Source organism: Amphiura filiformis, chromosome 5, assembly GCF_039555335.1.
Source record: "Amphiura filiformis chromosome 5, Afil_fr2py, whole genome shotgun sequence".
Classification (NCBI taxonomy): domain Eukaryota; kingdom Metazoa; phylum Echinodermata; class Ophiuroidea; order Amphilepidida; family Amphiuridae; genus Amphiura; species Amphiura filiformis.
The window spans coordinates 20,783,114-20,804,463 of NC_092632.1; the positions used below are offsets into that span (position 1 = coordinate 20,783,114).

At 34.6% G+C, this 21,350-nt stretch overlaps 2 protein-coding genes across 2 annotated transcripts; both read left to right on the plus strand.

Moving 5' to 3' along the window:
• Nucleotides 1–4,076: 4,076 nt before the first annotated feature.
• LOC140152065 (cytochrome P450 4F4-like) lies at nucleotides 4,077–18,093 on the plus strand. Its single transcript, XM_072174363.1, has 15 exons — nucleotides 4,077–4,266; nucleotides 4,439–4,611; nucleotides 4,843–4,961; nucleotides 5,125–5,401; nucleotides 5,593–5,789; nucleotides 6,016–6,149; nucleotides 6,791–6,932; nucleotides 7,171–7,340; nucleotides 11,294–11,353; nucleotides 14,509–14,626; nucleotides 14,960–15,236; nucleotides 15,461–15,657; nucleotides 16,038–16,171; nucleotides 16,832–16,979; nucleotides 17,368–18,093. The coding sequence occupies exons 1-15, from the start codon at nucleotides 4,152–4,154 to the stop codon at nucleotides 17,537–17,539; spliced, it is 2,433 nt and encodes an 810-aa protein (XP_072030464.1). The 5' UTR covers nucleotides 4,077–4,151; the 3' UTR covers nucleotides 17,540–18,093.
• LOC140152788 (cytochrome P450 4B1-like) lies at nucleotides 11,658–14,163 on the plus strand. The gene is made up of 3 exons (XM_072175282.1): nucleotides 11,658–11,959; nucleotides 12,914–13,061; nucleotides 13,937–14,163. The coding sequence occupies exons 1-3, from the start codon at nucleotides 11,777–11,779 to the stop codon at nucleotides 14,146–14,148; spliced, it is 543 nt and encodes a 180-aa protein (XP_072031383.1). The 5' UTR covers nucleotides 11,658–11,776; the 3' UTR covers nucleotides 14,149–14,163.
• Nucleotides 18,094–21,350: the final 3,257 nt, after the last annotated feature.

Below are 21,350 nucleotides of genomic sequence, written 5' to 3' on the forward strand. Positions count from 1 at the left end.
ACCTCTTCTGCATTGACGCTGGCCTTCCCTTTTAAAGGGAATTTTTATTAAGACCATTTATTGAATAATTCATTTGTGATGAACATCTGAATAATTCTGAGTTCATCATGATTTATAGGCCTGCTAACCATGCTAACATTACTTTAAATTTATCTAAATTCGACTATGGTATAGTCAACCTTAGTTGTAAAGGCATTATATCATTGGAAAAATGTGATGAGCTAATACCAATCTCATTGGACTGACTTCATCTGTTAACTGCAGTGTTTCCGGTGTTGATCAGCTTTGATCGCATCTGAATGATCGTCTTTAAGGGTATACGAGGTATTGTTTGTCGAAGCAGCCAAAACAAAAATCGATTTTCATTGTCTGAATCAATATATTAGTGAAAAATAACAATTTGGTGTTTTGCAAAAGTTCATTATATAAATCATATACTTTGAAATCTTGCTTAATTTATTGTTGTTAATGAGTTATGTACGTTTTACAAAAGTGTTGTTGTTTCAGCCTCTTTACAACATAACTCAAGAACCACAGGACATACAAAAGTATAATTGAATTCTTGTACACGCTCGCTATGAATTGAGCAATGCAATTTTTGCTTATGCTCACTACCATTCGCAAGATGCTGTGAACTACATTTTCTTTTTGCTGCTTCGGCCAACAATACATCGTATACCCTTAAGGCACACCATTTGTCAATCTGCTAGGAAAATAGATTTTTGAGGAGTCCCACGTGTGAAAATTTAATCTCAGTCCTCGTTTATTGAGGAACGGTTTCTCCCATTCGTGCCCAAATGGCTCCACTTACTTCTCTTTTGGACTTTCGATTTGGTGCCATGAAGAGATGAATGAAATGAAACCAACTAAAGGCAGTGGAAGGCAGACGTCACATGCCTTTCGCTGGTTTAGGTATGCGATTTATTCTGTGTAAGAAAATAAACAGTGGGCGATATTTCTGCTGCCTTTGTAAACGTTCGAATGAAATACATTTCTCCCTGTCTGACAAGCAGTTTTCACTAACTGAATTTTGAACTTCGTTGAAAGGTTTTGTAGTCCAGCGGTGAAGTCACATTGGTATCGTAAAAACAATGGGAAAAAGAAGTTAGTGGTTATGATGCATGGAGGGCGTTATTATGTATTTGGTGGATCATAAAAAAATAGTTACTTTCTTCATTCTTCGAGCTTCCGCTCGGTAATCTGTTACATTATTCCTGTTCACCATTCTGAAATAAAAGTAAAACACCAAAATGGTTGTGTAAGTCATGCATTGACAAAAAACCCCATAAAGAAACAAACATGGAATTTGTACAGCACTTTCATATATTAGGATTTTTGTAGAGGTACTGAATTAGCAGCTATTCACACTTAGTGGCTAAAATCTTAGGTCTTGCCGAAAGTTTCCGTCGAGTGGGCACAAATGCAAAAATAAAAATCACGGGGCTTCAATAATTTCCACTCTCGAAGTTTGATGGTCGGCCTTACTCTAGATTTCTCCGTAGTCCGCTTGCCCATTTTGCATACTCTGGCTATTACATTTAAGCATACGCTCGTAAAACGCTGATTTGTATTTATTGTGTGCAATTGATAGATTTTCACATCTGATATTTTCAGTCACCGTACTACCTCTGTTTGTTAGCTTCCCAAGTGGACTACTTACTTTGGATTGCGGTTAAAATTCTTAACACGAGTCTCTATATAAAGATAATAATAAATTCCTGGTCTAACTAAAATTAGCCATCGTACCACAACAATCTGTGGAATTTGCGGCACGTTTGTGCTGGCGCGAAAGTTACACTCTCACTTGGTGCATGGACGTACATTTAGCACGTCTTGTACTTCCATGCTTTGTGGACTGTTGTGCTTGCGGTTAAATTAGATTGATTAACAAGTATGATTGACAGTGTGTGATAAAGACAAAGTCCCGGGGTTAAGTCCTGCTTAAAATCCAAAGTACATTGTCGGGTTTTTTACTCGGGCTTTCGCGATCAATAAACTGGTAGATTCCAAAATCAGAATTGTTCATTATTAAAGTGAGCCATTATAATTGTGCAAGATATGTTGCATTTAGTAACTTTTATTGTCACTAATCATCTAATTATATAAACTCTTTATGACCATTTTACTATTGAACACTAATCTTTAATTTTAATAAACATCAGTATAATTTTCACTTCAACGGAATGCATTCATCATGATTAATAATAACATATTTTTATTTATCAACATTCGACATATGGCATAGTCTAGCCTTACTCTGGAGTAAATGCTGTGGTGTTTTTTAATCACTTCAATGAGTCCAAATACCGAAAAACCCTTCGTAAGACGATGGTTAAGGTAATAACCTTGACATAATTCATTATAAATTCTTGCAGAGCACTTACCTTTTATTTTTAAATGTTCTAATCTATAGTCAAAGTAGTTTTAAAAGTGTCCAGGGAAAAGGACTCTTGACCCTGTATGATTAATATAGTAGGTTGCTGATAGTACTGGGTACAGGGTACATTCGTCAAATTCAGTCACGTGAAGTCACAAATCAAAAGGTTTCAACTCAAAAGACGTCCAATGGTGTATTGTGATAATATTGACACCCGTATATACCCGTCAATGAAATATGGCTGCATTAGACATACAAAATCTAGTGGCTGTGGCGTTGGTAATCTTTGTAATTGGTACGGTCAAGCTTTGTTCTGTTTTGCTCTCGAACTTCAAAAGAAAATGGAAATTGCAGGAAGTTAGCAAAGGAATTGAAAGTAACGGGCTTAAGGAACCGCATTTCTTATATGGACATCTTAAACAGGTCAGTACTTGTGTACATACCATACAAACTCAAAACGTTTTCGATATTTTTCGCAACAGGTTAGAAAAGGTTGCCAGAAAACGTTTAAATGTCGCGTTAAAGGTTATATAAGGGGATGTCATTTTCTTCGGCGGGGGGGGGGGGTTATGAATATGTCGGTGACCGGACCGGAGTAAATTTTTTTATGACCCCCCAATCTTGGGTCGAACATTTTTATGACCCCCCCCTTCCGCCTACACAGACTCAAGACAAATTATTCATTGCCAGAACAAAGGCGAGTAACGCACCAAAACTTTATAGCGAAAAAAGTGTGCGGAGTGCGTTAAAATTTGATCGTTTGTGGTAAAGAAGGAAAGAAATTTTACATTATATAACGAAAGATTGTGCGCACATTTTTTAAAATGTTGAGTCACCGGCCTTTAATAATTCTATACCCCCTATTTTGGGTGTTAAAAATTATACCCCCCCTATATTTGGTCTAAAAATTCTATGACCCCCAGACAATAACAAGGAGGTATATTATGAACAGCTACAACACTTGCAAAGGGCTTTCGTTATTGATTGTAAAACAACAACAGTCAATAATATACCAATCTGTCTAAAATGAACCTTCATTAGAACAAAATGTCATTTGAAATCTTAGAAAACTGGATTATACATTGAGAATATTAACCCGTTACCAAAACGTAAATATTCTGGTCCAAATATTACACACATATTTACGAAATGTGAACAGAAGGGTAAATTATACTCGAGAGCTTTGAGCTCGAAAGACTAATTTCCCCGAATATTGGTACTACGAAAGGGCTTTATCAGGGCTCATCAGGACCTTTTCTCTAGCATGTCTAGCAAATAGCAAATAGGCAAACATGACCCCTAAAGGGGATTGTCTCAGTAGACCAAGCAATTACTTCAAAACTGGTCTCAAAATACTCCTCTCTGAAACATTATAATTTATAATTTAAGTGCAATATTTCATGTCCGGTACCCTATATGACTTACTTTTTGTTACTTCCTGTGACATGGGGAACAATATGAGTTCCCTGGTCAGCAGCCTTATAGTTTTGGGTTCCACATTGCAGCAAGAAAAACGTACACCATACCACCACGTACTATCGGTTTCACAATACTTTGTACACAACCGATGCATGACTCACATCTAAAACAAGTCTTTTCTGAAATTCGCAAATAGAAATATGCAAGATGTTATTGATGATGATTGTTGCTGTTACCTAAACTGGAAAGCACAGTTACAAATATCTTAAGTCTCGTTTACGCAGAGAAAAACAGTCGAGCATTTATATTTTGAACGTTTCAGATTCCACAGAAGGACAAGGATAGAATAGATGCAATGCTTATACGAAGCCAACTATGCACGAATACCAGACAATTCTGGATAGGCCCATTTGAGTGCATAATGACCATGTTGAATCCAGAATACATCAGATTGGCGCTTGCTAATGCAGGTAAGCTGAGGTTACTATAATTGTACCTAAAGACTACAGTGTTTGATAACAAACTTGGATAACCATGATAACGCAAGATAATGCAATATAGTCACACATAATATGGTATTTCATAGTTTCATGTCTCTCTCTAGGTATATGAAAATGTCAAATGTGATGTAATTATTTCCAGACACCAAAGATAACATAATCTATGACTTCGTGAAGCATTGGTTAGGTGATGGCTTGCTGATTAGTGGAGGAGAGAAATGGACAAGACACAGGCGTTTACTGACACCAGCTTTTCATTTTGAAATTCTCAGACCATACGTCAAATTATCTGTAGAATCGACTTATGTTTTCCTGGTAAAAAATGTTGCACTAAATTTCCACATATTTGAATTTTCATAGAACGTTTTGATAAAATATAGTCTATATGGAAAAATGATTTGTTATATATTATAAACGGTAGTACTGAATTAAAAATAGAGGTTAATTCAGGGAGCTTATGCTTGTGGTACTAGGATGGGGCCTGAATGCATTTTGAAAACGCGTTGCTTATACTTTTTTCGTTTTTATTTGTTTTCATTAATTCAGAATAAATTGATGGCGACCAAAGGCGAGTGTATTGACGTTTACAACCATGTCAGCTTGATGACACTGGACACGTTATTAAAATGTTCGTTTAGCTATGAAAGTAATTGTCAATCAGACCTGTAAGCATCAAACTAACTCACTAAAATAAGAGGCTTCGTCGATGTTTTTTTAAATATTAAATTTGTCATTTTAAAATGAATCCATATTTTGAATATTTTCTTCAATTTAGATATTGTGATGGTGTTTGTGTTTGCTTCATTTTTATTGTTCATCTCTTGACAGAAACAACCCATACATAGAGTCAGTGTATGCTATGTCTGAGCTGCTCGCCAAACGAGTTATATTTATTCCTCACCATAACGATTTCATCTATCGATTGTCGTCTAATGGGCGGGAATTCTTCAAGCATTGTCAAAGAGTTCATGAGAAAGCCGAGACAACTATCAGGGATAGACACAAGGAATTGGCGCGATTGGCTAAGAGTGACGAAGAAGAACAATATTCTGCTAGCAAAAAGAGAAGATATTTGGATTTCTTAGATGTGCTTATCCAAGCGCGGGTAAGTTACAGATCTTATGGTATTTTTTGTATTGTAAAAACAAGGCAAACAAGTGATGAAACAGATAGCCTTTAACGTTGAAAAATACCTTAATTTAAAGATGGACATATTTATCGATATCATTATCAGAGACATTTTGTCTTCAATGTGTGTAGCTTTTAAAAATTTAAAATACATTGTACTTCTAATAGGATGAAGATGGAAATGGATTGAAAGACCTGGAGATACGGGAGGAAGTTGATACATTCATGTTTGAAGGTCATGATACAACAGCCAGTGCAATCTCGTGGTGTCTGTATAATCTGGCTAGATTTCCACAATTCCAACAGAAATGTCGAGATGAAGTCAATGATTTATTGACAAGCAAAGATAAAGAAGAACTTGACTGGTGGGTTCTTACTAACGGTGTAAAACATGAGCTATTAATTTAGTCGTTAAAATCGTCCGCCGTTTCGTCAAAATACATTTAATGTGTCATGATTTTAAGCGTATCATATTGTAAGAATATCCGGTGATTGAAACACACACCACCGTATTAAAGTACAATGCTTCTTTTGTGTTTCTTTCCTTTTTATCTTCTATTTTTCAATAACACATAATACTCTAATCTAAAGGGATGACTTGAACCAGCTGCCTTTCCTGACCATGTTCATAAAGGAAAGCCTTCGTTTCCATCCTCCTGTACCAGGAATTGTGAGGAACTTGATCAAGGATGTGAAATTACCAAATGGGGGTTTCCTACCAAAAGGTATCGGTAAATCAAATAATATACGAAATACATTCTGGAATAAATCATAATTTTCGATTATAAAGATCCGGATTTATATATATATTCATCTTGGCCCACACAAAAGCATAATATTACTAATATATGTGGCATAAGTCCCATTAGTAAGGATTATAATTATAAGTGTCTAGCATGGGCAGGCATAATAATTATTTATTTATTTATTTATTTATTTATTTATTTATTTATTTTTATTTATTTATTTATTTATTTATTTATTTATTTATTTATTTATTTATTTATTTATTTATTTATTTATTTATTTATTTATTTATTTATTTATTTATTTATTTATTTATTTATTTATTTATTTATTTATTTATTTATTTATTTATTTAGGGTTTTTTTGTTGAAAATGTACACGTGGATTCAGGTTTCCCGCTCTGGGTTTCCCGTTTGTCTTGAAGTTTGCATTTTCACTTACCAGCTTAACCTGCGGTTTGCTATCTGTTTAACAATAAGGTGCGTTATTAAAAATATTAAGGCTTTTACCATTTTTCTGCATCGTAAGATTTCGCTCGACAAAAACACTATGCATTTTGCTTTATCGCAATAACTCGCTATATAGCATTTTTATGATTTATTCATTGTTCACATTCTAGGCACAAGCGTTGGAGTTTCTGTGCTCGCTACCCATCACCTGTACTGGGACGACCCGGAAGTGTTTGATCCATATCGATTTACACCCGAAAACAACGCAAAGAGACATTCACATGCGTTCATACCATTTTCTGCAGGACCTCGGTGAGAACTGAAATTCAATGATTTTTAGCTATTTTTGTCCGATGTTCTTTGGTCTTTTGTCATCTTTTTATCGTTTTGCCGCTAAAACGTCAAACTATATTATTATACTGGCCCCCTGAAAAATGTAAAACAAATTAGGAGTAGTTGATAACATTATAAACAACACTGAAATTAATAGTCAAAAATATGATCGTGTTTACCAAATTCATTAAAACTTCATCGAACATTTACCTTTCAGCAATTGCATCGGCCAACACTTTGCGATGAATGAACTGAAGATAGTTGTGGCGATGACATTGCGTCGTTTTATCATTACTCCAGATGAGGACAACCCACCTCAGTGGATATCACGTCTTGTCTTGAGATCCCTTAACGGAATACACTTGCGATTCACTCCAGTTACTCACTAAGATTATCATCACAAATATGAAAACACGTGCCAAAATTTATCATGTATATAGTCAAGAGACGCTAGTAAGACCATAATTAATTGTTTGTATTAAGGGATCTGGAATGAGCGTTTTGAGTGTTTCGACAGTATTTTTTGTGGGACATGAGAGCACATCAGACATATCGAATTGCATTCTGAATACGAAGAATGTCTTTCTAATATCAAATAATTTTCATTTTTTGAAATTCACGATATAATACAAATTTTATGACAAATTATTAAAATTTGATATTTTTCAAATGTTTGATATAACAGTCCTCGAAATAAATTTTATAAATCCAATGATATATTTTTAAAGTGTATGTAGCTGGGAGGAAAAGCCGACGATCAATTGAAAATTTTGACCTTTCATAATTATTGAAGATATGGATTTTTTTTTCCAAAAAGACCTAATTTTGTTTGGTGTTTTGGGAAAAAAATCCATATCATCAGATTTATACGAGTACTGTTAAATATCAATCATTTGCCATAAAATTATTATTTGATATCAGAAGGACATCCTTCGTATTCAGAATGCAATTCGATATGTCTGATGTGCTCTAATGTCCCACAATAAATACTGTCCAAACGTTCATACCCCATCCCTTAAAGCCCTTTAGAAATTTTAATGGAAATGCAGAATGCGTTTTTTTTGCTTTATTTTACTAATTGTTTTTAATAATCCCAATGTGTGGAATATAGAGGTACGAAAATAACTGATTTTTAAATATCTATTAAGATATTGTAGTTCATTACTTGAGTTCATTTTACATGACGAACAATTAGAATTTGAATTCGAAGTTGATTTCTCAAAGTTCACATTAGGCCCTTCTTCCAACTAAATCTTAAAGTGTGATGTGTCTAATTGAGGCTGCAATAAACAGTTATCCTTGTTCTTGATCTGAGTTGAGCTATAGTCAAAATCTTTAGGCAATTGGTTTCTACATTGTATTCCCTATAATTATTATAAAAAAGGTTCTAAATTTAAAATTTATATTTTACTATAAATTAAGTATACCATGTGCATGGTTGTACACGTAGTAGATCTCTCTTCCCAACAATGGATTTGGTGTTCTTTAGCTACATGTAAGTTTGTACAACACACACTGTTTATGTCTGATATTGGATGTGTTACGTTTAGTAGAGAGTTCAATATGAAATATGAATGTGTAAACCCATATATTATTAACTTTCAAGAAAATATTACAGTTAACCTAAATATTCAGAATATTAAAAATACAAGTTCATGCTGAGGGTTTGCTATAGTGTGCCTTAAATTGGAGTAGGTCTTGTGTGGTTTAACTGTGTTCATTATTATAAAAAAGTAACTAACCCCCATTAAATAATGGCCATTATTCTAAAAGGGGCTATTGTATTACAAATCTGTAAAATGTGTTGGAAGCAGAATTTATTTCTGCGCATTTTGACAACTCATTTGATACGATAGCCCAGAAAACAATAAAACGCCGGTCAATTAAATGTAGTGAGGTCCAGATTTGAAAGTTGCACTTACATTTTTACAATACAAAAACACTCAGATATCATTACACGGATTTCCTTCCATTACACTGAATACAAAATCAATACAATTTACTGCAACTTTCAAATCTTGGGTTACAATGATTTAAATGTACGTTGTGGCGTCAATATTTAGTCTATTGCTGCAAATGTGTCAAAATGTGCAGAAATAAATTCTGTTTCCAACGCATTTTACAGATTTGTAATACAATCACCCGTTTTTGAATAATGGTATAATATATCCGTAAATAAGTTCATCTGGATTGTTAATAGATAAAATTATTTATTTACTTTGATTTGTTTACAAGAAATTGTACAAATAAAACTGTGTATATATTTTATGTAACTGTTGATATCAAAGTCGCTGACCCTTATATTTTGATTGCGATATGTGAAGCATTATTCTATAAGCTGCTTTCAAACTATAAGCAGTAAACAGTATGATTCAGCAAGGTTTCTTTCATTTTTATTTATTATTTTGACTTTTAAAAGCATTCATAATAGTTAAAATAAAACTTTGTAATTTTGGGCACAAATAAGTAAATCAAAAAGCAAATAGCACCGTATTTCATCCCCCATTTTAATATGTTTCTACTCATAATCAATCAAATACATGTAATAAATGCATTAAAGATGGGTGACCTGATCAACAGCGTCATCCCCTCACTTTTTCCTATCAAAATGGAGCTTTTGGCATCTGAAGAAAGCTCATATTTTTCACTCATAATCCCGGTGAAAATTAAGGCACAAAATAAATTCCATTTCGATGTTATGAATGAAAAGAAAAAGTGATAGCCTCATCCCCAATTGTGGTATACCACACATACCGTTCTATGGGCCGTTGTGAAACACATTTTTACTGCCAATATCAAAATGGCTAGTGCAATTTACCTCACAACTTGGGAATCAGATTATTTTGGTAGAGGCCTCAATTTGATGTACAAACACAATACAGAAATGGCTGAAAACGCAGAAATGTCTTTAAAAATAAAATACAAAGTATAGAAATTATTTCCCCAAAACACATTAATCCATAATGAAATTTGAAAGCTCAGTTAGCAGCTGTATCTTGAATTCAACACCTCAATAAAAATTAATAAAAATTAAAAAACCTGCAATCAGACATTCAAATTTAATACGGTGCATGTTCATATTTTCTCTATAAACGAGCTCCCAAATTGAGCTAAAAATACTGCTATGGAGTCAGGGTCAACAGGTTTGGTTTCAATACTGCCATTATGGTACTTTCATTTTGGCAGAATTTTGCTTTCAAACTTAAGATGAAGTAATTATAATATATTGTAATGTATGACTTCTATATTCCTATCTAATTTACATCTCTCCATAGCTAATTACCTCATTCACATCATTTTTTTATGCACACAAATACTACTTATTTCTGTAAATATACACATTACATGGTGTTTTAACACAAATAACAGTACCAATCAACCCAAAAAAATCACCGAACACCAATTTATATGTCTAAAATTTGACAAATCAATTTGCACAACATAGGTGCATTGCCTTTACCAAAATTGGGCAACACATAACGTTTATGAGCTTCCAGCAATTTTCCTCATTCCATAAATTAACATTAGTTCAAACAAAACGTAACAAAACCCAACCAATCACATTCTCCATGTACATTGTTACAAAACACGTGCCTCATGACACCAACTTTCAAAATACCATCGTTGTCTTTTTTAGACATCTCTTGCAATGTCTTGTAATGTATTGTATGTCACTGATATGTATGGTCAAAAATAAATAGAGGTAGCAAGCGCTGTGACTAGTACTCCAGATACAGATCATTTATTGCCTTGATATTTGAAACAGTGGAACAGTTTGAAAATACAAGAAGTATTTGATAGCTGTTTTATTCCTCCTCAACCACGGGAATTAAAATACCCACAAAATTAAAGTTTTTGGCGATACTGTTCTTACAGGGACACTCTGTATGAGCAAGTGCAATTATACCGTACAATCAAACTATAATGTGACAACGGATAAAGGGGAAGGAAAAAGACCCTATGGTCAAAACGAACGAAGCAGATCTGGAAGGTGCAAAAACTATTACAACGACCAGGCTGAAAATAACGAAGTGAACAGAGGGTGTTGGGCGCCCACCTATAATCATGCAAAATCAGCCAATGTTAGCCTCATATTTTTTTCAAATCCTGCTGTCGCCAATTGTGATGATAGTATGGAGTCCGCAAGTTGCTAATAAGTTGCTGCTTTAGGTGACAAAATTTCACGGGCCCGCAAGGTAGTGTATCGGCGGGCCATACTCCGTTCAGCTGTTGTTACTTCAGCCTTCGTCCACGGAATGACCCGATCTTGCACTTTTGAAGTGTGGCATAATGATCGGCTCATATATTGTTGGTACTCTTGTGACGCATTCCGTCCAGAGTTGGTTTGTTGGCCCAGAATAAGGATGGCGTGCGAGTTCGGGCCATTCCGTCCAGAGTTGGTTTGTTGGCCCTGTATAAGGACGGCGTGCGAGTTCGGGCCATTCCGCTGACGAAGGCAGTAGTTGTTCAACAGCTGACAATTACGGAGTTAAACAATTTTGTATTGTGATAACGGGTTTATTATTTTCTAAGCTTTTCTATATGGATGGATTCATGTTATAAACACAATATCTATTTTGGAATATCAGAAGAGGATGGTAACCAGCTAACCGGGCCAGCTAAATGGTAAACGGTGTAGCCAAAAACTTTAGCCGCTACATGCAGATCCAGCCGTATACATGGTATATTGCTTTCTTTAAATATATGTATGGTCGAATGAACTTTTTCAAAAGTGTGTAGTGAAAAGGACACCGACCCCTTAATAAACAATGGCGGTGTGTACATGTGATACCATTTATATTTGTACTGCATAACAACAAAATATGGCTGCAATAGACATACAAACTCTGGTGGCCGTGGCATTGGGTTTCTTTGTAATTGGTATGGTTAAACTTTCTATTGTTTTGCTCACTAACTTCAAAAGACGATGGAAGTTGCAGGAAATTAGCAAAGGAATTGAATCCTACTGGAAGGAACCACATTTCTTATATGGCAATCTGAAAGAGGTACGTGTGTAATAATAAAATCACATAACAACAGTCTGTGTACTTTAATCGTTTAGGCCTGTTACCAGTAATATGTTGGCAATAGTATTGTCCGGCGTTTGTATAGTACCACCTGATAGAGGCACCTGCTTTTTAACTTAAGCGTACAATGGCAGGTGAATCGATCAGGTGACTCATACCACCACAATATCTATCTTAGTCTGTTCTTTTGTTTCTTTGTAAGCCTTGATGATCATATTCAAAAACAAGCGAATGATACCGCTTTAATACACAGAGACAGATATTGTAAATATTATCTTGCCTGTTGATCTGTACCAGGTCATTTGACTTCCTGACTTCCTATCAGATATTTTAAGTTTTTAGCATACAAATTGTTGACTTTGCTAGATAAATGCATAAATACAAATTGATTGTTAGCTATTGTTTACGGTATTGTTGTTACTATATAGCACTGTGCCCGTTGTATTGTTGTTACTATAGCACTATTATTATGCCAAGCCTAGCCCAATCGACCAGCAGCATAACAGCGATACTGTTGACCCCACATGACCTTTGACCCTGGATGACCTCGGTTTAATAACCTGACCTCGGATGATCTTGACCCTATTTTTGACATATTCAAGTTATGCCGATTTCAACCAAATACTCACGGTAGTTTATAACACTCCTCCTATATTCATAATAGGTCTATTTCTCAATCTCCCGTGTGAATTTTGCGAGATTTGGATCAAAATGGACATAGCTTGTTACGCACATAGGCCTACACACATTTACAGACACAACCTTTAGGCTAGTCAAATTATAAAATTACCCACCACTAATTGCAACAGAATCCATTTCGCATGCGTCCATCTCCCAAAAGCTCACTCAAAACATATCAAAATTCAAGCAGTGGAACAGTACCTAATTTGCATAAATCCAAAATGAATTAATAAATTAATAAATTTTTTTCAGATTCCAAAGAACGTCAAGGACAGAATAGATACGATGCTTGAAAGAAGCCAACAATGTACAAATACCAAAAGAATGTGGATAGGACCGTTAGAGTGCATAATTACTATGATGAATCCAGAATACATTAAACTGGTGCTTGCTAATGCAGGTAAATAAGCTACCTAAAGATTACAATGTTTCATTAAACTTGCTCAGTTAACAGCGAAATAATGCAGTTATGTCAGATATTATTTGTACAAAATATAAGAGTTTTTATGTCAGATTGTCTATCAGATTGGTTCTGTATTTTGATTTTTTATGCATTTTAAGGTGTTCTGGTTTGCATAGAAAGTCCCAACAGTTGATAATCCCTTAAAGTCTCGCATAATATATACTTCAAAGTTTCATTATTATATATAGAGGCCACTACGTCATCGTCTGAGAACAAAAAGGTCATATCTGCATTGTACTTAGGAGAAGAATTTTTGTGTTTCGTTTTGTTTACTAATCTATTGTTTTTTTACTTTTCTACATCGGAATTTAATTATTTGCTTCTAAGACTTGTAAAATAGCTCAAAATATGTGCATTTACCAATATTTTTCATAAGCCATACCAACAAAAATAGATTATATATACCAAATCTTAAACACTAAGCAGGGTATTGGTCAAGAATGACCCCAAATAAATTAACCACGTTCAGAATAACCATCCTTTCTTAAAAATCAGTGTTGAAAAGAAACCACCCCTTTGTTTTAATGGTCATGCATGTGAACAGTGTATTTTTGAAGTGGCTCTCCCAGAAATTGAAAATAAAATGTTAAGAGCAAATGTTGAAACACAGTTGTTTAAAATTCTTCTTCAATGTTATAGAAATAGTTTCGAATCTGTCTGAAAATATAATTTATTTTTACAGCTGAGCTCTCAATCAGTTTTTGTAAGTTCGAGTAAATAAAAATAAAAATTACTTTATAGTTTTAATTGATGCTCTATTCTGCACTCTAACATATGTTGTTTGTAAAAATATTAATTTGACGTTCTTTCAGACACAAAAGAAAACCTCCTATACGGTTTCCTTAAGCATTGGTTAGGTGATGGCTTGCTGATAAGTGGCGGAGAGAAGTGGACAAGACACAGGCGTTTATTGACACCAGCCTTTCATTTTGAAATTCTCAGACCATACGTCAAATTATCGGTAGAGTCGACCGATGTTTTTCTGGTAAAGACTTTTACATTAGCTTTCCAATTAAGTTATTAAAAGTATTTAGTATTTTGGACTAAATCATTGGCGAGGGTGGTGAAAATCTTCCTATGGATAGCAATAGATGTAGAGCTCTTTCAGAGGGCAGTGACCATCATTATTCGTTTGTTATGATACCAGTAAAAGTAACTGCAACAAACATAAAAATGTTAATTCTTTACATTCGGTGAAATAATGTTAAATTTAAACTTACAATTAATTGTTACGCCTTTGGATAACAATGGATAAGGAGGATATTTGATGGCCTGAATAATTTTTCTTATCGTATACCGCCTTTAAATATTAATACTAGGATGGATTTACAATTTTGGAAATTATATATGTTTTTGTTTGTCTTCTTTAACATGTTTAATTCAGAAAAACTGGTGTCGACCAAAGGCGAGTGCATCGACGTTTACAACCATGTCAGCTTGATGACACTGGACACGTTACTAAAATGTTCATTTAGCTATGAAAGCAATTGCCAGTCAGATTTGTAAGCATCCAATTCCTTTATGTGTCAAATTTTACGAATAGGACATGCCCTCATTTTTCCAATATAAGAATTAAGTAAATGTCACCAGCGTAGCTGAAAGGAATCAGGTAAAAATTGTTTTCTCTTGGACTTTTATTGTGCTGATAAGAATTATTTTTTGGACTATTAAGTATTAATGTTAATCGGATTCGGAGGGCTAAACCTAAAATTTCTAAACAGGTCTGACTTAATTTGTTCTCAAATGTACTACTCTAACGGCGTTACCAGCATCTTGGTAACGCCGATAGAGTTATTAATGTATAATTTATATATATACCGTATATATCTTGACAGAAATAACCCATACATAGAGTCAGTGTATGCTATGGCTGAGTTGCTTGGTAAGCGATTTGTGTTTATTCCACATCATAACGATTTCATCTATCGATTGTCGTCTAATGGGCGAGAATTTTTCAAGCATTGTCGAAGGGTTCACGAGAAAGCTGAATTAACTATCAGGAGTAGACGCAAAGAATTGGCGCGATTGGTTCAGATTGACGGAAAGGAACAACATACTGCTGGAAAGAAAAGAAGATATTTGGATTTCTTAGATGTGCTTCTTCAAGCGCGGGTACGTTTTATATCTTATTTTAAAGTTTGTTCAGTAAAGTTTGATTTTTGATAACTGATTTCTTTAACACAAGGCGAATAAGTTAAGAAGACTTTAAGGAAATGTATACCACCCTACGATGAAAAATCTTAACGCAAAATTTAAGTGACCGTTTTAATCTATCGACATTTATCCCTTTAATGTGTGTACCATTTTAAACACATAATTGTACTTCATTTATATAGGATGCAGATGGAAATGGATTGAAAGACCTGGAGATACGAGAGGAGGTCGATACATTCATGTTTGAAGGTCATGATACAACAGCCAGTGGAATCTCGTGGTGTCTGTATAATCTGGCTAGATTTCCACAATTCCAACAGAAATGTCGAGATGAAGTCAATGAGTTACTGAAGAGCAAGAATAAAGAGGAACTTGACTGGTGGGTTCGTCATTTGTTAAGTGCGACATCAAAGATAAACGTACCTGTAATTTTATGTACATTATAATGGTTAGAGAAATATTGCCTGAACTTGAAATAGCTAGTTGTATAGTCTGTTGTGCATGTGAAATACGAATAGCTAATAGAAAAGTCGTCAGAAATCATCCGACATTTTGTCCAAATGCATGGTGGCTAAAAGTTGTGTAAGGTTGGGACAACACACCAAAGTTGTAAAATCACATGCCAATAAACATGCGATGCTGTCGTTTTTAGTACAGCGTCCCAATTAAAACAATTTGATGATTCCAAATCACACACTGCTTGTAAAGTAGACCAATTAATTTCTCTCTTCTCTATTCAATAACACAATATTAATAAAGGGACGACTTGAATCAGCTACCTTTTATGACCATGTTCATTAAGGAAAGCCTGCGTTACCATCCTCCTGTACCAGGATTTATGAGAAACTTGATCAAGGATGTTACATTGCCAAATGGAATTTGTTTACCGAAAGGTAAGGATATGCAAAACTATCTCTGTTAGTACATTTTGTAATGCATATCATTTTTATTACAAATAATATGAAGACTCAGATTCTGTTTGGCTCAGGATGAGACGACCATATTCTGTTTGGCTCATATACATTCATACTTTTGCTCCGATGATTTTAGCATACAATTTTGGTCATCGCATTGTACAGATTTATGCAAAATATATGACATGGTCAGGCATGATGAATCGGAATACGTCACCTCTGACTTAGCCAAAGTTCGCATTTGCACTTTAACAATTTGAATAAATATGTAATTTTAATGCTATAATGGGCCAAGATTATGTTAATTTTGGTCTAAAACAGGGATAAAGAAGATGTAAATTCAAAATGTTGGTCATTTTTGTCTCTGTCTCAGTATTTCGAACCAGAGTGGGCACCTTATGCTATACAGGCACTATTTGATTAACCTAACATTTATTCCATCGATTTGGCTGAAAAAAGACGTCACTTAAACATGTTAAATCAAAAAGTATTCGGATGAGTTCTGTTTGTATGTTTGGTTTTTCAAAAAAGATTTTAGTTCACTGGTTTCTGCAACATGACTGAATTCGTTCATCATACCATATTTCGCTATATACATGTAGCTATATTTGGTTAATTATTTCTTTACCATGTTTACAGACACAAGCGTTGGAATCTCAGCGATAACCACCCATCACCATCGCCTGTATTGGAGCAACCCGGAAGTGTTTGATCCATATCGATTCACGCCCGAAAACAATGCAAAGAGACATTCACATGCATTCATACCCTTCTCGGCAGGACCACGGTAAGACCCAGAATTCGTCATTTTTTAGTGTATAGATCAGCAGTGAATGTCTTTTCACAAGGCCTGGGTGCCCAATTTAAGGAAACAAGTGTCGTTTGGAACATGCGGTACTTATAATCATCTTTTCTGATTCACAAATATAACTTTTAGATACATTCCAAAGACTTGAATGTTTTTAAATAAAACTATGATCTAAATTTGGCTGAATTCTGTTGAATATTGGCAGAATTCTGCTGAATATTGTTGACAATAATGTCAAATAAAAGCTGATTCACATGAACAGCAGATGGCCTTTTCGGCTTTTGTTCTCATCACGACAGATGAATTGCGCATAGTACCTTACTAAACAGATACAAATAAATACAATTTCGTCAAAACATTTTTTCAGCAACTGCATCGGCCAACACTTTGCGATGAATGAGCTGAAGATAGTCGTGGCAATGACATTGCGTCGTTTCATCATTACTCCAGATGAGGACAACCCACCTCAGTGGGTTACACGTCTTGTCTTACGATCCCTCAACGGAATACACTTGCGATTCACTCCAGCTACCCAATAAGGTCTATCATCTTGGAAAACATTATTTGAACACTCTGGGACATAAATACATTACATGTAGTAAGGTAGTGCCGCTAGTTTTAAGTGTGGCTTTATAGTACGATATTTGGAATTGCTACCACTTTTTATGTATTTCATAGCGAAACATTACAATGTTGTTTTGTGTTGTTATGAACTGCTATCAAAACAAACATTTTGATAATAACTTTCGTCCAAATCTGAGCAATTTCATATTTTTGACCGCCATGGTGCCAAAAATGTGACCTTTGACCTTTTTGGAAATAACTCAAGAATGGTACATCCTAGATAGGTCAGACTTTTGCTGAATCCTTATGACTAGAGGAATACACTGGTATGTTTTGTATCACAATTTGACCCAAGTTCGATGACATGTTACTCAAAACCCAGAGGATGATTTAAACACTTCGCAGCAAGTCTTGCGGTTAGCACAGCTGTGTGAGTGAACATGACACCACTGCCCGCCCACTGCATACACACGTGCATGGTTAAATTTGAATTTGGACAGATATATTTACAATAAAAACACCTTCAAAAGTCGGTCGATTTCACATTTTATGTTATCTACAGAAGGTGTGAATTATCCTTCATGCATACATCACTTTAAATCTGAAATCGACCAAGTAATAATGACACACGGGCAATTCTAAAACAACATCTTTTGCACAGAGTTCAATGGGATTTGAAAAGTAAAGTGGCAGTTGAAACTCTAGTGATAACACTTTTACAGTGCACGATGGGGCTTCCTTAAATCATCCTCTGCTCAAAACCCTAACGTTTGGGACAGGTATTATATAGTTAAGACGAAGTATCGACTGGCTCAAAGTTAACATGTTATACACCCGTTATACACCCGAGTGATGTCAACTATTATCAGTGACTTTAAGAGCAAATATCGTTCTTATTTATAAAATCAATCAATATTTTTCTACGTAATAATACATTATTATTACGTAGAAATAAGTTATTTTTTACGATTGTAATAGTTTCTATAAACAGCGTTATTTGATATGTAGATTCTACGATTGTATATATACATGCATACATCGATGAGACCTCTGCACCAGCATGACTACATGCATCTTATTTGTTCCTTTTTATGTATTTGTGATGTTTATTGTACAGGTGTTGTATTGATTTATAAAAGCTGGTGTATCGTTTCTCAGGTTTTTGTCTTTAATATTCCGATGCATCATCTGAATTAGATGTTATTTAATGGTATCTTGAATGGTACAAAAGTTTTCTGAGGGACGGTCAATATGTTCCTGAAACTATTATTTATCTCCGCACAAGCATGACCTTGATGACCGTTACTTATGATAAATACAAGTCTGTCTATACATTTGGTTTTCAAAACAAATGTGTATAAGAGAGGTTGAATACTTGATTACGTAATGACATTAGCATAAACACATAAATAACTGTTGTGTGTTTTGAAAGACAAAGGTACAAACTAGTATTTACTAGTATCATAAACAATAGTCATTAATGTCATGCTTGAGCTGAGATAAATAATAGTTGCGGGAACATATTGACCGTCCCTCGTATGTTAAGAATGACATGCATATGGTACGTGAACAATAAATGAGATATTTGGTCTCGTTGCATAATTAATACGGCCATGTATTTTTTTGGATAATGATAAAGGACAAACAATATTGTTGCTACTTCTGTCAGTGTTTCTTTATTACTTCAATCATCACCTTACACTCAGGTTGTAAATAAATTAAGTAAGTAGGCAGTCCAGATTATTATTATAATATAATATCCCAATGCTAATTGAGGTACAGATATGATCAAAAACAGCCCTCTTTCTCACGTCTTTTCTGCAAAGACGATCACTACAAACACTACAAAGGTCCCGGGCTCATTAACCATCTCTAAATTCCATCTATTGATTGATCAGTAGAAGTAGACTGATTTGTCTTCATGGGTTAAGTAACAACGTAATGGAAGTTTAAGAGTTTGAAACTTCCCTTATTATTTTTGTTAACGTGGTTTCTATGACTTCATCCTGTAAATCATACGACGTCATCATGGTCATCAGAAAAGACTCTTCTTATAATAGACAAGATATCATCACAGTATCACCATCTGCTGAAGACGGTAGTCGGGCAAGCGAAAACGTTTCAGGTGAGCGAAATGTAGTGTAGTGTTGAATAAGGCCAAATAAAGGTTTGTCTCAAGACCCCGCGCGCATAGGTTTTTAAATGAAATTCAGCGCGTTGCGCAACGCGCCAGTGCTTTCTTTGAAGGATAAAATCATCGTAGTTTGCAAGAAAAATTACATTTTGGGCATAGGCAAAAAAAAACATGTTTGTTTCCTGTAGCAGGTCAAAAAAGTCAAATGCGAAATGCGGTTTAATATTTTTTTTTTTTTTTTATCATCCACGTCTTCAAATTAAAAAAAAAATACATTTTTTGCTGCAAATTGGAATGGGAAGGTACAGTGGGTCTCTTCGGCACACACACACAAAAAAAATTATTTCTTCATATTCAAGAATATTTATGACCCCCTTTCAACCTGCAGTATTTTTACACTATGCTCGTTTGGCATGTAATGTGTAATGTTTACTCCAGAAGTGTTTTATATTAATTTTTTGCGATTTTTCCGGGTTTCTTTTTTTTTTTTTCTTTGTAAGTGAAAAAAAAAATCAAATGCGCACAATAAGCCGTCAAAAACGAAATGCGCGCTGAAGGAAACAAACTTGTTTTTTGTTGGCTTAAAACAATTTACGATCATTTCAGACTGAATACCGATCTGTTGAAACACCATGCCAGTAACGTTCTGCGAAGGAAATAGCAGTGCAATATAGATCTCAGCCTTGTATAGAACACCGTCACTTGGAATTCCCCATGTTTACATAATTTTACTACGCGATTTCATATCTGTATAGCAGAGAAAAGATCGTCATTGAACTAATTTTTATTTCATGTCGAGTAAATGTTGGAGTCTCTTAACATATTAAAGTGAACTTCTTGTACTCCATGCTTACGGTAATATTTTAATGTAGGATAAAATAGCGGTAAATTATAGTGGCGCACATCAATATTTGGGGTGCTGAATTTTACACCATTGACATTACCCACATTACATTGCAGGGGCTATTTTAACGTGCCTCACTGTCACGTACGTGTCAAGATAAAATATTCGTACAGTGACAATTAACAATCCGTGTAGCTATGCTTTAATAGTGGACAATGGTAGAGCCTTTCTTAAGCGCTAATATGTTACATGTAATATCTAGTAGAAATATATTATCGATTTTACGTCATCAAACATTCGTTAGAACTTAAACATTACTGGAAATAGAATGGCAATAGATTAAACAACGTAGATATGTTGCTTACAATATTGTACGTACAATAAAAAGTCTGAATACTGCTTTACGGTCACATTCAGGTAAAAATGTCAATTTTTTAATTTTTGAAACGCACTCTACTTCATCAACACTTTTATCTCATTGCACGAACGTGACAGTGAGGCACGTTAAAATAGCCCCTGTTACATTGTCACGCCGTGACATAAATTATTAAGGGTTTGAATTATTTAGCATATATTGTTAGTTTTAGGCCAGGGTTATGGTTTAGTTAGCATAGGTGTGACGGTTAGAACTACGTTTTCGTAAGGCATGCAACTTGGTGTGGCGTTCTTGCTGAATAAGCCCATGAAACAGGATTGTAAAAAAATAAAATAATCGCATAGGACATTTTTTAGCCATTTTTTATAACCAAAAGGTCTTGAGACAAACCTTTTATTTTTAATTATACGTCCCAGCTGCATGAAGCTCCGC

Coding starts and splice junctions, on each gene's coding strand:
- LOC140152065 (XM_072174363.1), top strand. CDS start 4,152: ATGCTTATACGAAGCCAACTATGCACGAATACCAGACAATTCTGGATA. Junction 4,612..4,842: donor AATCGACTTATGTTTTCCTG/GTAAAAAATGTT, acceptor TCATTAATTCAG/AATAAATTGATGGCGACCAA. Junction 15,658..16,037: donor AATAAAGAGGAACTTGACTG/GTGGGTTCGTCA, acceptor ATATTAATAAAG/GGACGACTTGAATCAGCTAC.
- LOC140152788 (XM_072175282.1), top strand. CDS start 11,777: ATGGCTGCAATAGACATACAAACTCTGGTGGCCGTGGCATTGGGTTTC. Junction 11,960..12,913: donor TATATGGCAATCTGAAAGAG/GTACGTGTGTAA, acceptor AATTTTTTTCAG/ATTCCAAAGAACGTCAAGGA. Junction 13,062..13,936: donor ACTGGTGCTTGCTAATGCAG/GTAAATAAGCTA, acceptor ACGTTCTTTCAG/ACACAAAAGAAAACCTCCTA.